The sequence below is a fragment of the Laccaria bicolor genome, genomic scaffold (genome assembly GCF_000143565.1).
Source record: "Laccaria bicolor S238N-H82 LACBIscaffold_31 genomic scaffold, whole genome shotgun sequence".
NCBI lineage: Eukaryota > Fungi > Basidiomycota > Agaricomycetes > Agaricales > Hydnangiaceae > Laccaria > Laccaria bicolor.
This window is the reverse complement of record NW_001889902.1, coordinates 567,503-581,075: the sequence shown is the minus strand read 5'-3', so window position 1 is coordinate 581,075 and position 13,573 is coordinate 567,503. Positions and strand designations below refer to the sequence as shown.

General features: G+C 48.7%; 4 protein-coding genes and 1 pseudogene across 5 annotated transcripts; 1 reads left to right on the top strand and 4 right to left on the bottom strand.

Moving 5' to 3' along the window:
• Positions 1-47: 47 nt before the first annotated feature.
• LACBIDRAFT_306709 (uncharacterized protein) lies at positions 48-260 on the bottom strand (the record flags this gene model as incomplete). Its single annotated transcript, XM_001885418.1, has 1 exon — positions 48-260. The coding sequence occupies one exon, from the start codon at positions 258-260 to the stop codon at positions 48-50; it is 213 nt and encodes a 70-aa protein (XP_001885453.1).
• A 704-nt stretch (positions 261-964) lies between these two features.
• LACBIDRAFT_331138 (uncharacterized protein) lies at positions 965-4,039 on the bottom strand (the record flags this gene model as incomplete). Its single annotated transcript, XM_001885417.1, has 13 exons — positions 965-1,370; positions 1,686-1,820; positions 1,867-1,941; positions 1,997-2,064; positions 2,146-2,281; positions 2,320-2,434; positions 2,835-2,988; positions 3,243-3,344; positions 3,387-3,420; positions 3,532-3,690; positions 3,720-3,748; positions 3,858-3,932; positions 3,956-4,039. 13 exons carry the CDS (start codon positions 4,037-4,039, stop codon positions 965-967), a joined length of 1,572 nt encoding a protein of 523 aa, XP_001885452.1.
• Positions 4,040-5,392: 1,353 nt separating this feature from the next.
• LACBIDRAFT_331137 (uncharacterized protein) lies at positions 5,393-6,354 on the bottom strand (the record flags this gene model as incomplete). The annotated part of the gene is made up of 5 exons (XM_001885416.1): positions 5,393-5,710; positions 5,855-6,009; positions 6,235-6,279; positions 6,305-6,311; positions 6,346-6,354. 5 exons carry the CDS (start codon positions 6,352-6,354, stop codon positions 5,393-5,395), a joined length of 534 nt encoding a protein of 177 aa, XP_001885451.1.
• Positions 6,355-6,965: 611 nt separating this feature from the next.
• Positions 6,966-8,096, bottom strand: LACBIDRAFT_160452 (annotated as a pseudogene; the record flags this gene model as incomplete). The annotated part of the gene is made up of 5 exons: positions 6,966-7,028; positions 7,095-7,308; positions 7,368-7,439; positions 7,506-7,976; positions 8,038-8,096. Coding segments are annotated over 5 exons (879 nt in total), but the record flags the coding sequence as incomplete, so codon positions are not given.
• Positions 8,097-8,522: 426 nt separating this feature from the next.
• Positions 8,523-12,746, top strand: LACBIDRAFT_331135 (uncharacterized protein; the record flags this gene model as incomplete). Its single annotated transcript, XM_001885493.1, has 8 exons — positions 8,523-8,729; positions 8,813-8,923; positions 8,993-11,383; positions 11,437-11,699; positions 11,792-11,876; positions 12,279-12,350; positions 12,420-12,583; positions 12,644-12,746. The coding sequence occupies 8 exons, from the start codon at positions 8,523-8,525 to the stop codon at positions 12,744-12,746; spliced, it is 3,396 nt and encodes a 1,131-aa protein (XP_001885528.1).
• Between the last annotated feature and the right edge of the window lie 827 nt (positions 12,747-13,573).

The following is a 13,573-nucleotide window of genomic DNA, read 5'->3' as shown; positions in this document are numbered from 1 at the left end:
CTACTTTCGTACACGATGTATCCATCATCGTCCTGAAGTCGGACACCCTATGAAGCAGTTGCGTGATAAGGAGAGAGATCGAAGCTCACGATGTAGGGAACCTGTCCGAATGGTTGAATCACGAGGTATTCCGGGGCCTTCTGCTCGCCCTTGCTAATGTCGACTGGGATGAACTCGAACGGAACGTTTTTCTCGTACAACACTGTTGCAACAGTCTGAGTGCAAGTGGAGAGGTGGAATCCGTAGAGTTTAAGAACCATTGTGAGACGCGTTCAAAGAAATGAATCTGGAGGTGATGAAGAGCGAGGTTCTTGCCTTGCTCTTCTTTTAAACATGTCGGACTGACTGGAGACGCCATACCGGCACCCATTCGTTGTAGATGGGAATTTCTAGAAGTCAAGTCAGGCCTGCAAGACTGCATTTAGAGCCGAACGTCCGTGCATGCGTAGTACGGTAGGCCTAGATTTCAAAGCTGTCATAGTTTTCCGATGGAAGGCCGTGCAGCAGTGCTCAGTCAGCTGTAAGTGCTAGGCACTCAAGTTTGAGCGTTGAGGTATAGCCTCAGATGCGGACATCTTGAGACAAGGTTGAGGTATAAGTGTTGAGATTCTGATGACCGTGTGATGACCATGATAATGATCTATATATGTGGTGGGATTCATCAGCTCCGAAAGGACAGTTGACCTATGAATATGAATACTTACTGGAAAAGACTCCATGGACGTGTTGTGTTGGTGTGGATTGTAAATAGAATCTGTTCCCAACGTAGCAATGTTGATTACGGCCCGCTAGTCCAAGCGTCCAGCGAGAAAATCACCGTAACCCAAATCACTTGGAATTCCCCCGAGTGAACAAAGCTTTCGCTTTATCCTTAACCTTCCTCACCCGTTTCTTCCCCTTTCGCTGTTTCGTCACTTGGCTAGAAGTGGGGTTTTCCTCAGGCAGGGGTACAGTCGGGACTCTCCTACTCTGCAGTAGCTGGAACATCAGCGGAGAACCTGGGGAGACGATGGGCGGAACGCGGGGTAGTTCTTCGAGAGCTGCTGGGATGGGAGGGTGGATGGAGGCGGACACGGATGAGGTCTCGACTGGAGGATTGGTTGGGGTAGCTGGTATAATTGGCGAAGCAGGTGTTGGCAAGGGCGACACGATACATGGCGGAGAGATGAGTGGCGGAGAGATGGGTGGCGGAGAGGTAGGTGTTGGCATAGGTGGGTTTGATGGGGAATTTGGTATTGCTGGTGTGTCGGATGAAGGAGGCGGCAATCCAGAGGATGGTTGTTCTGGAAGGGAGACGGGCGGAAGAGGAATAGGGGACTGTGTTGGTGATTTGGGGAAATCGTTCTCGTACCACGTCCCAGGAATCAAGGCTATTGGAAGAATCCAGGTAACGGATCGTTTCACAGAGTCAGCTGACGTCCGTTCCTCTCAAACTGCTGAGCGCTCCGAGTTAACGCGCAGTGGCGTGCCTCAGCGTAGGAGGCACCAGAAAGGACGGCGGTCAAAGAAGAAGTGTGAGAAAAAGAAAGAAAACAACGCCCTTCACCAGACTCAAGGGGACGAAGAGATGACATGCTATTTCATTTCAGATATTCACAAGAGCAGCAGATTCACTATGGAGACACCACCAGAAACCTAAAATAAACATTAAATTACATTGAAAGCCGAAAGACGAACACACATACCTGGCTTCTTCATCATTATCGAAGTAGACCTTAGCGATCCCTGTCTCGCTAGACGCCATTCCAGCTCTACCTCCTCTCATCCATCCTTGGCGTTCCTCACATTCCTTCTCATCCCTCTCCCAACTATCGTCCTCACTAGATCCGGTCGTAATTCATATCCTGTAAGAGGACAAAGATCCACTGCGGCCGACGACGAACGATGGGGATCACAAGGATGATCTTGGTTTCCTGCAGCTCGGGCCTCGCCTCGCGGATCCTACCAAAGACCAACCAATTAGCTCATCATCAAGAGGGGAGGCGTGACGTCATACCAAGCGGTTATGCGAAACTCTATTGTCAGGCCGATGGAGTGATTACGATCGAAGATCCAAAGTCCTACCTACCGAAGTATCGAATGCTGGAAGCACAACGAGGCGTCTGTGCACCACCGGAATTTCTTGGGTTGGATTATTGTCGTTACGGCGAGCCGTCGGTACAGCTGCGGAGGACTGAGATCTAAGTTGGGCGAACCAAAAAACGGCGTCGTCACGAAGTTCGGGGCAGCCGATCGCCGCAGGAGTTGGAATGGGTGAGTGAACCTCCTTCTGGTAATGGTGCTTTAGAAAGGGAAGTCACTCGAACCATGGATGCTCACCTGATAAACAGCACAAAACGTCTACCGTTGGATGACTGGCCTCTCCTCTGCGCCGTAAAAATGTACGGTCCATTGTTCGTCGTCCTGAACCTGGTGTTACAGGGAGCTTTCCGGTCTAATAATATCCCAAAACACCTGCGTTGAGTTCATGGGGGGGTATGGTGCACGATGTGAACTGTAGGATAGATAATCAGAAGATGGACGCTTCGAGGAAAGTAGATGAAAGAGGGCACGCACGTAAACTTCAGCGACATGACGATCACCTCTCCGTTTGTCGTTGATCTTTCACTTCACTCAAAGGGTGGTTGACGTGGGTTTCCAAATCAACCGCGGACCAGGATTACGGTGATGAGACGTTCGTGGAAAACGAGGACACGAGGGTTGTGAGCGAAAAAGTAGTTGAACGAATCGGAATAGATAGCCCTCCACCGGTATGAAAGCTTGTGCGCCATGCGTGAACTTGCAATTCCGTGTCAGGTTTACTCTCAATGAGCGATGACAGATCAAGTACTCACCCAGCGAATGTTGAGCAGGAGAACTGGACAGCTCTGCAAATGTAACGAGAGATTCCCAGGCACGCGAATGGTAAGCTAGCAAAGTTGGTGGAGATGTTGGTGGTCGACGATCAAATCCGTGTTGAACGTTTGTTTTGGTCGTTGTCTCTTTCCACTACCTCGACGAGTCGACAAATTTCACTATTCCCGCATATAACGACCTTCAATGCTCCTCATGCCGCCTGCCTTCCTGCTAAAATTTGGGACCACTGTTACTGTACGCATATAGCCACCTCCGAACCCACATACGAGCGCCTCCCTCATTCTTTCATTTCATCGTGCAACTTCGAGGGAATCCTTATCATAGGATCGGTACTCATTAGCTGCATCGCGGGCATTCGCGGCTCTCGAAACTGACGCTTCACGTACACATTCTCGCAAAAGGCGGCCTCCGTTCAGTATGCAAGAAAGTTCAATGGCGCGTCCGGGAACACCAACTGGCGGGACCAGCTCGTTGTTCTCGACGCTTGGCTTACGCAACGTACAGACATCACATCGGAATCTATCACAGACACACTCGTCAAAGTGTAGGGCATCTACAGAAGAACTATACGGCCTCTTGTAAAACCGCCGTGTACCAGTGAACACGACCGACACTCCTGATCTCGGCAATCTTTCATTCACTTCCTCTCATGGACCCGACGACGGGAGGACCTACGCCCTTGCAAGTGGGCGTGACCACTCGTAGAAGGGGTGTAGATCAGCATCGAGGATTACGAGGGAGGTGGTGGCGAGTGGGGTGTGCGATATAGAACGTAGGGCGAATGAGAGGATGCTAAATCCAAGGCCATGGACGACACAGATGCAGACAAAGTGTCTGCAGAGGATAGTGGCATACTCACTCACATCCGCCCCGTTGAACCATCAAATTTACACTGCTCGAGATTGTTCACCCAGTGAGCGAAGACTGGCCTCTCTCCAAACTATCTACCCTCTCGGATTAAGAGATGCTCGAGCTGACGGCGGACAAACTTTTGAACCCACCACCCATTCACGCCTTCTTGTCCCACTCCCAAACGCGGGCGAATCATCCTGCTGGGTCCTGGCACCCTGCTCACCCTACTCACGCACCAAATGCTCACTATCCTCGTGGACCTCGTGTTGGCAGACAAATTCGTCGCGCAGGACGTGCTAGATCTCATAGTCAGCAAGACAGAACTCATCATCGCGAAAAGTGCTAAAAGCAAGGAAGAGATGATGCATCTCGCTGTGGAGGGCGCGGAAGGGGGTTGTGCGTCGTTCGCGTATGTTCTTTCTCTCTAAGCATATGACTTGTCACGAACTTACTCCCACTATGAAGTTACAACAAGGCGGTCCCTCTATATACGACCATATTCTAAAGAAGCACTCTTCTTCTGTGCCCCTGGGCTCCAGTCTCAGGTGTCTCCTCCGCCTTGGCCAGGCCAACGTTCGGTGGTATCCCGCTCACGCAACGCGGTGTAGCCGGGGGCGTGATTGTGTGGGGAGGGGTGTGAGCAGGGTACAGATGCCAGAGTATACGTTGGTTGTTTTGATGGGTGTTGCGAGGTTGATGCGCTTTTGGGCGTTTCTTCGTTGACCGGGCCCGCTCCTGCTTCCAAGTCCACGAGATTACCTTCGACAACCACAAACGACAACGGCAGCAGCCCCAACTCGCTATCCACCGGTCGTACCTGCTCGTGCCGACATGCTCGAGCACGCTACTTGAATCTTGGAGTGGTCGTCCAGAGATTCTGGATTCAAGAACTCTGGCTTGATTAGCACATGTTAGGCAGAAAATCCGACGTTCTTCCACTACATACATCTACCCAGCATCGTCTAGAATCCGAATCTTTACCCCCTTGGGTTCCGACATGCGCGGGTCTCCTATTCCGAACGCCTTCACCTCCAGAGAGCTGTTCCAGTGTCGTAATTGCCCAATGTGGAACCTGCTACCTGAGCAGCTCTTGTCAACTTCGACGTTTTGTTCACGGTAACGGATGAAAGCTCAAACCAATCCTCCATCTTCTTGGCGTCCTTGTGGCTGCACCCGGCTTGTTACCATAATGCATCTTGACCATCTATTTCGCGTGTGGCGTCACCTTTCCTCCTCGTTTCCCAGCTATATCTCGCCACTTCCTCCTTCATCCTCTTGGCCTTCTCCTTGTGCCACGTCCCTTCCACCGTTTATCGCCGTCCATCTTGGCCATCCATTTTGTCTTTGGCAGGATATCCTCTCCCCGCCTTTCTTTCATCTTGTCCCGATCGAGATCTCACTTGAGTTGGAGGGCCTTCGTATCGCAATGCTGCATCCCAATGTCAGCAATCGCTGCCTTGAGCCCGCAAGTTTGACGTATTGTTCACGGATGGGAGCTCAAATCACAGATCTTCTGTCGTGAGGTGTTGGAGTCTCCTCCACCACTCATCTTGGCCTTCTCGTCCTGCCTCTTTTTTGCACCTGTGGTGGTACCCTATCTCGACGATTGATGAGATTCATGGCGTTTGGCCGCTGGCAGTACTGCCTAAACCACACTACGGTTTCTCTCCTTGCATCTTGATCTTTACTCTCCGTCGAGGTTTCCCAATCCAAACGCCTCCACTATCGCGACGACGCGCCTAAACATGTGTGACGTGCTGCCCGATGACAAGAGGCTCGAAGTTTTGTTCATGGTATCGGACGAGAACTCAAACGACACATCTTCCCCGTCATTAATAGCCACAGCTTCCTCCTCCATCCCCTTGGCCTTCTCCTCATAGCTCATTTCTTGCGCTTGTGCTCGACTATTTGTGTTTGCCGGGACTTCCTGGATCTGCCCGGATCCTTTTTCGCATCCAAACCAATGCTCCTGTGTGGTGCACTGTGCGCTACCTTGAGCAGCCTACTTCCCCAGTTGAGCACCGACAGCAGCCTCTTGGAAGGTGGTCATCTGAATAGAGGCGACGATTCGCTACCTTCACTACTGTGTAGTTGAACTCAAGACGGTATCCCAGCAATAAACGCGCGCCATTGGCCTGTCATACACCATCTCCGCCATTGGCCCGTCATACACCATCTCCGACATGCGACCGTCCAATACTAGTACTGCTACTACAGTACTATGGTTTGCCGAGGTCCCCTTCGAACCACCGAGCTCACCATCAATCAGATACTGCACCAGATAGTCTTCTGAGGTGCAGCCTGACGTGGATCACGAGTTGCGCCCCGACTAGGGTCGTCCATCCACCCCGTACCGCTACCTGGCTAACTCACCATTCTTCCTCAATCTCCCTCCAACCTTAGTCTTGCCGCTTCCGAGCCGGACCCCGACTCAGCTTCTTGGAGTTCAGCTCCAAGGGTCCAACCCCAATCCAACCCTTCGAAGTGCCTGACTAACTCCGTCTTCCGACTCGGACTCGCGCTTACCTCCGTCCGTGTCCGTGGACGAAATGGGCGTACTTTGTGTGGACTCTGTGGAGTTCCATGTAGTACTTACTGGTGGGCTGTGTAGTTTCATGCAATGCTTGCGGTGTTCACAATGTACATCGTTTGCGTTCGAGTTATATTGAGGTATAAAACAAAACAGATATTAAAAGAACCGTAAGCCAAGCGAACGAGTCTCAGGTCTGGAGTGTGAGGAGGGGATAAGAGAGTAAGCATATATATATATATAGAGAGGGTGGCCAATTGCAGAAGGATGCATAATTAAAAGAAGGAAGCTGCGGGAGGAAGCGGAAGGCGGACGTAAAAAGGTAAGTAGGTCGGGACCAATCGACTACCTAGCCAAACTTGCAAAGAATAGTAACAAAACAAGGAAAAGAAAGGGAAAGAAGCCAGTGGTGGTGTAGGCTGTTATAAAACCATTGAACATTGAAAGAGAAAAAAGATACGGTATTCAAAGATGCGGATAGTAAACTAAGACGGCTTGCTCGAATGAAAAATGGGGTGGGTAAGGGTGTGACCAGGGACGCAACAAGTTCATTCGGTGGGTGGTGGGTTGGGTTCGTGTTTGATACAAAGAAGACGCGGGGGATGGCAGGGGGGTAGGTATCATTATAGCAGGGGTGTTGAGTTGGTTGTGGGTAAAAGCAATCGCCATGATTCGGAAGAAAGAGAACAAGGAAGACGAGAGGAAGGCAAGAGGGCACGAAGGTTTACAGCAGCCCACATTCCCGTAGATGGAGCTGAAGTAATATTATCTTGAATCGCACTCAACACAACTATTCATTCAAATCCCAATCAGCCAAATCATCTCAAAAAAGAGGGAAACAAGAGGGGAAACGTACACTTGATCTGCTGCGTATCCGTCGCACACGTATAATGCGCATAAATCTGCTTCGTCGCCGCGCTCTAGTTAAGGGAGACAAAGCGGTGCAAGAGGTAGTCGCATGCGGCGTTGTAGTTGTCCCCGCCTGTGTAGTCACGGTCTGGGAAGTAGTCGCCTAATGGTGAGCGCGGGAGTTTTTCGGCGAAGAGGTCGATTTTGTTTAGGAAGAGAATCTTGGGTGGGAGCGGGGGTTAGTGGGAGTAGAGAAGGGAGGAGGGAAGAGGGGACGTACGATTGATGTTTTGACGAACCAACGTGAGTTGCATATTGAGTCGAAGAGGGTGAGCGCTTCTTGCATGCGGTTCTACAATGGTAATGGTTGTGAGCGGTAAGAAGAGAAAGAAGAAAGAAAAAGGAGAAGGAAACATACCACACTCTCATCCTCATACAACATCTGATCATACTCACTCAAACTACCAAAAACACCAACGCCGTCACATTCTCAAAACAATGTAGCCACTTCTTCCTCTCACTCCTCTGTCCACCCACATCAAACAACTTGTACGTCAATTCCCCCACTTTAAACGACGTCTCCGTAATTCCCGTCGTCTTCACCCTGCTCCGTAAGATATCCTGGTCGGTAGGGATGTAATTCGTAGCTGCCATACGGTCGATCGAGTTGAAGTAGTACACTGCTGAATCGTTCAGCTGGAACTCCCGGGAACGACGCACGGCTTCTTTGACGCCGGGGTCACGCCAGAGGGAGCGCACGGCGTCGACGACGTCTCGTGGGAGGACGTCTGCTTCGATTTGCATGGGGAGGGCCATGATGGTTGCGCGGCGGGCGTCGTTTTGCGGTGCGAGGGTTAGGTCGAGTTGTGGGAGGGCTTCGAGGATTTCCCTTTGTGTCCGATGTTGGTTAGCCTATGCAGACACATACAACGAGATGGGGGGAAACGGACCACATTGACTGGATGGTGTTTGAGAAGATGATCTCCTTGTACGAGTCCCTTTCGGAATCTTTCCGATTTTCGAGAACTGAAGGGAGCACCATCAGTATCGGTAAGGGTAGAGCGAAAATGAAGCATGGAAAATGAACTCCATAAACAGATCACGAAGGTAATCCAATCAAAGCTAAGGGACGAAGAGTGAAGCCCAGTGAAAACCGGCTCTGCACGGTTCTGCACGGTTCTGAGATAATGCGCACAAATCTGCAACTCTGGGCAAAATCGGAGTTGATCCGCCAGATTCGGCAGTACTCAAATTTTAATTAAATTTAAGCTGAGATACAAATCTAAGTGATTTTGAAAGTTCCTTGAAGTCGAGAACGACTCGCTGTACTGCCAATCCACACGTTTTTCAGTTCCGGTTCTCTTTGCTCAATTTTGTTGCGTTGATGGCTCCACAAAAGCAACCAGGTTACTGCCCCAGGTGCAACGGTGCGCTAATGAGCTCCAAGGTCATCGCACGACATCAGACTGCCACGAAAAAAACTGAAATTCCGACGTTCGATGAATGGATGGCCACGAGGGAAAGGTTGGATGGTGAGGAGATTATGGATGGATCAGAACCAGAAGGAAAAGAGGAAGACCTGCCTGAAGAGGAGGAACTTCTCGCACCGAGGAAGCGCCGCCGGCTCGCCGTTCCTCATCCAGTATGTGTAGCGTCTCTCCCGCCCTTTTGTTTTAGATACAAATTGTTCAATAACATCCAACTTACATTATATTGGGGCTCTAGACTCGGAACGCCTCACAAGAACCTCCAGAAGAATTTATCCCCCCATTAGATGTCATTGAAGATGGATATCGTGAGGATCTCGACGAAGAAGGGGAGGGTAACTACCATGGAGTATGTATTACAACCAAAAAGTAAAAGCAATCGAAATTCTAATGACTATAGACACCACCGCTGCCCCAGCCCCAATATGATTTCGATGTGGACGAAGAAGATGAAGTTCAGGACAGGCCGCGCAACGAATCCGATGAGGATGAGCAAGACAACGCTGTAGGAGTCCCAGGACATCAGAGGATTGAGACTCCAGAACCTGATGTCGAAGGAAATGCCCCAGTTCTGAATCCTTCCCGCATCGAACACCTCCGTTTTGCCCAGGAATTCATACATGAAGTCTCTTGTGCTACTCTTGATAATGGCGGGCTTGACGACTTGACCATCGACAACCTCAGATATCCTGATGAGGCACCAGTCGACATTTCAGACCTGGATACACGCCTCTCGCTCAACATTTTCTTATCCTGCAAGAACGCTTCTGAACAGACTTACACAGATGTTCGTGACTCTATCTTGATGCGCTACCCAGACTCAGGAATGCTCTCCTATTACGACATCAAAAAGCTTGTAGCAAAAATCACTGGTGTCTGTGCTATCTACGACGATATGTGCATCAATGGTTGCCACGCTTTCACGGGTCCATTCGCGGACTTACAGTCATGCCACGTCTGCTCAGAGCTGCGCTACGACCCCGACGAGTTTGCCTCCTCCGGCAAAAAGATTCTGCGGCAGCAAGCTTGTACAATTCCTCTTGGCCCACAACTACAGGCTCTTCGTCGATCTCCGCAGGGGGCTCGCGCAATTCGCTATCGTCACAGAAAGATCATGGAAATAATCGAGGCATTCAACACTGCAAATCCTGATGAATTTGTCTATGATGATATCTTCTCGGGGGAACACGTCCTGGATTTGTGCGAAACTTTTACCGAAGATGACACGACAGTTGTTTATTCTATTGACGGTGCTCAGCTTTACCAAAACAAGAAGTCTGATACTTGGATTGCAATCTGGATTGTCATGGATATAGATCCAAAAACTCGGTACAAAAAGAAACGCTTCATTCCCACCCTTATTATTCCTGGTCCCAACAAACCGAAGAACATTGACTCATATACCTTCCGGAGTTTCCACCACCTTTCAGCGCTGCAGCGTGAGAATGATGGCGCTGGCCTTCCGGTCTGGGATGCGGAGAAGGAGTGTGTAGTTCCCTCGAAGATTGGCCTGATTGGTGGGCTTGCAGATGCCGTTGGACTCACGGAGCTTGATGGGCGAGTTGGGCATCATGGTGCTCAGGGCTGCCGGATAGGTTGTGAGATGATGGGAATGCATAAGCCGAACAGCGGGCATTACTACGCAGTTCATCTTTCCCCGATCAACGGAGATGGCCCCATGCGACGTGATTTTGACTTCCGCAGCTCGACAGTTGGCTCCAAGCGAGATACACCCGAGGATTATGCAACAAAAATTGCAACGCTTGTCGGTTCTGCTAACCAGAATGAGTATGAACAGAATCGAAAGGCAACAGGCTTAAGCAAGCCATCAATTATTTCAGGACTTGAGCCGTCTCTAACAGTCCGTGTTCCTCTATGCTTTTCTGTCGACCTGATGCACCTCATTATCAATCTCGGCGAGTTACATATGTCCCATTGGAGAGGGACCATGACATTTGACCACACCACAGACAACAAGTTGATGTGGGAGTGGGCAACTCTCACCGGTAACACATGGACTCAACATGGAAAACTTGTGGCAGCTGCGACACAATATTTTCCTTCATCCTTTCATCGCCCACCCCGGAATCCCGCTGAGAAAATCTCGAGTGGATTTAAGGCAACTGAATGGTATTTATACATTTTCGGACTAGGCCCTGGATTTTTCAGGACTTTCCTTCCGAAGAAGTACTGGCAAAATTTCTGTAAGTTGGTGCATGGCATGCGAGGTGTGATTCAGCGACGCATTACTGGAAAACAGGTTCGGGAAGCCCATTCCTTCTTCATTCAATTTGTGGAAGAATATGAGCTTCTTTATTACCGACGCCGTATGGACCGTATTCACTACTGCCGTCCGTGCATTCACACACTTCTCCACATCTGCCCTGAAATCACACGCATTGGACCTGGTGCCTATATCACTCAATTTCCTCTAGAGCGTGCAATCGGAGATCTAGGCCAAAGCATCCGACAACCTGCAACACCGTTCGCAAACCTCGCCCAGGTTGCTCTTCGCCAAGCCCAAGCGAATGCACTCACAGTGCTCTGCCCGGAGCTCGACAAGACTTTGAAACCCTCTCTGCCGCGGCTTTCGTATGACCTTGGTGAAGGATCTGTGCTTTTGCGACCGAGAGATCGCCATGTAAAGAAACTAACAGGGCCTCACCGAATAGCTGTCAATGTTGCACTCAGACAGTCAGCTTTGAGGAAATGGGGACGGTTGCGGTTGCCAAATGGCCAAGTCGCGCGAAGCGTGTATTCAGAATCACGACGCGGTGGTCCAAATAAACGTAACACGCGCAACGTTAAGGTGCATTTGAATTTCTCGATGTGGGTCTCCTTAGTGGCTTATATGATTTATAGGTCAAATTCAATGGGGAAATTGGATTCGCAGAAGTACAGTTTTATTTTTTGGTCGAGAACGCCGAACAGAAACTTGACGCATACGCGTTGATATCACTCTATGGACCACCGGATGCAGACATGCTCGAAGATTCCTACCACACACTATGGGCATGCACATATAATGGTGACAATAGCCTGGAGGTAATTCCTGTTTCCGAGATCATTTCTGTCGTTTCAATGCAACCTCTACCTCCAAAGGCGGGGGACCCAGAGAACCTTTGGTTTGTAGTCGAGAAGTCAGGGCTGGATGATATAGATGTAACTGGTTATGTTGACGAATTGTAGCCTGTAGCCTGTAGATATATATTCTCAGGTATTTCTCGCATGGCCAGAGTGACGACGTTGGCAACAGTGTTGACAAAGAACAACAAAATATACATTTGGAAGGACCTCATAAGGTATAACTGACCGGCGAAAGCTGTACTGGGTGCAACTTTGAATCTAGTACGTAAGGTCGACGTAGTACGCGTATTTCAGCATCAAGAGGGTGGCAGTGCTCGGAGCACCAGTGACTGGGTGCTTTCCAGGGTTTCGGCCACAGCTGGGAGTGACGAGGTCAAACGGTTGGACACCTGCGAGAGCAACTGCAAGGAAGAGAGCAAGAAGAGAGGCGACAGCAGAGAGCATTGTGCTCACTGTGGAAGCCGATGAGAACGGTGTCTGATATCAGACGGAATATAACAAAGGTAAATAGAACGCGCTCTGCCACTTCTGTTCACATCTCTGTTCTTTCTTTCCTCCCATCATCCTCCTCAACCTTGTATATAATGAATTCCCTTCCGAATTACAACTTTTTTGAGGATTTCGACGAACACCAGCCTTTGGGCAGCTACAACAACACACGCAATGGATTCAGCACCATGACAACAACCGTGAGGACGGTTGTGTTTTATTTTTTCATTTTTACGCGCCCAAATGCTCACAAACCAATGTCTTATTAGGGCCAGCATGGCCCCGGAATGTCGAGTGCAGGACCCTCATCCTACAATGCTGACAACACTGTCGCAACCGCAACTCATCACAACCTCCTTGGGTCAGGGAATCAGGCGTACAGTAGCCTCTATGAGGCCCACATTGGACTCAAACACCGTTATGAGCTTCAAAAGTGAGTTGATTACTTCAGACAATGTATATATGCGCATACATTTGATATTTCTGACCACAGGGAACTTGTGTGTGGTCTCAAGGACGAATTGGCCGCGCTGAGGCAGCAAGTTCTGGATCAGCCTACAAAGTCTGGAAGCACTAGTGGCTACCACTATTTATGATTAATCTATGACAACTGTCCAAGAGGCAATGTGTATACTGCCACAGGTTTTATGAAAGGCATCTCATTAGGATTGCCCATCTATTTCATTCAATTTATCACTAGAATCTTTCATAAGATATAGGCAAGGATAATGAGATATCATGAGGATATTTCATTAAGCTCTTTGGCCCTTTCATTGCCATTTCATAGACTTTTCATTAGGATATTTCATTAGGCTCCTTCGCTTTTTCATTACTATTTCTTAGAATTTTCATTAGGATATTTCATTAGGCTCCTTCGCTTTTTCATTACCATGTCTTAGAATTTTCATTAGGATATTTCATTAGGCTCCTTCACTTTTTCATTACCATTTCTTAGAATTTTCATTAGGATATTTCATTATGCTCCTTCGCTTTTTCATTACTATTTCTTAGAATTTTCATTAGGATATTTCATTATGCTCCTTCGCTTTTTCATTACTATTTCTTAGAATTTTCATTAGGATATTTCATTAGGCTCCTTCACTTTTTCATTACCATTTCTTAGAATTTTCATTAGGATATTTCATTAGACACCTTCGCTTTTTCATTGCCATTTCTTAGAATTTTCATTAGGATATTTCATTAGGCTCCTTTGCTTTTTCATTACCATTTCTCATAAGGATATTTCATTAGGTATTTGGCCCTTTCATTACCATTTCTTAAAATTTTCATTGGGATATTTCATTCAGCTCCTTGACCCTTTCATTACCATTTCATTGAATTTTTTCATTAGAATATTTCATTATGTTCCTTGACCCTTTCATTACCATTTCTTACAGTTCTCAGTAGGATATTTCATTAGGCT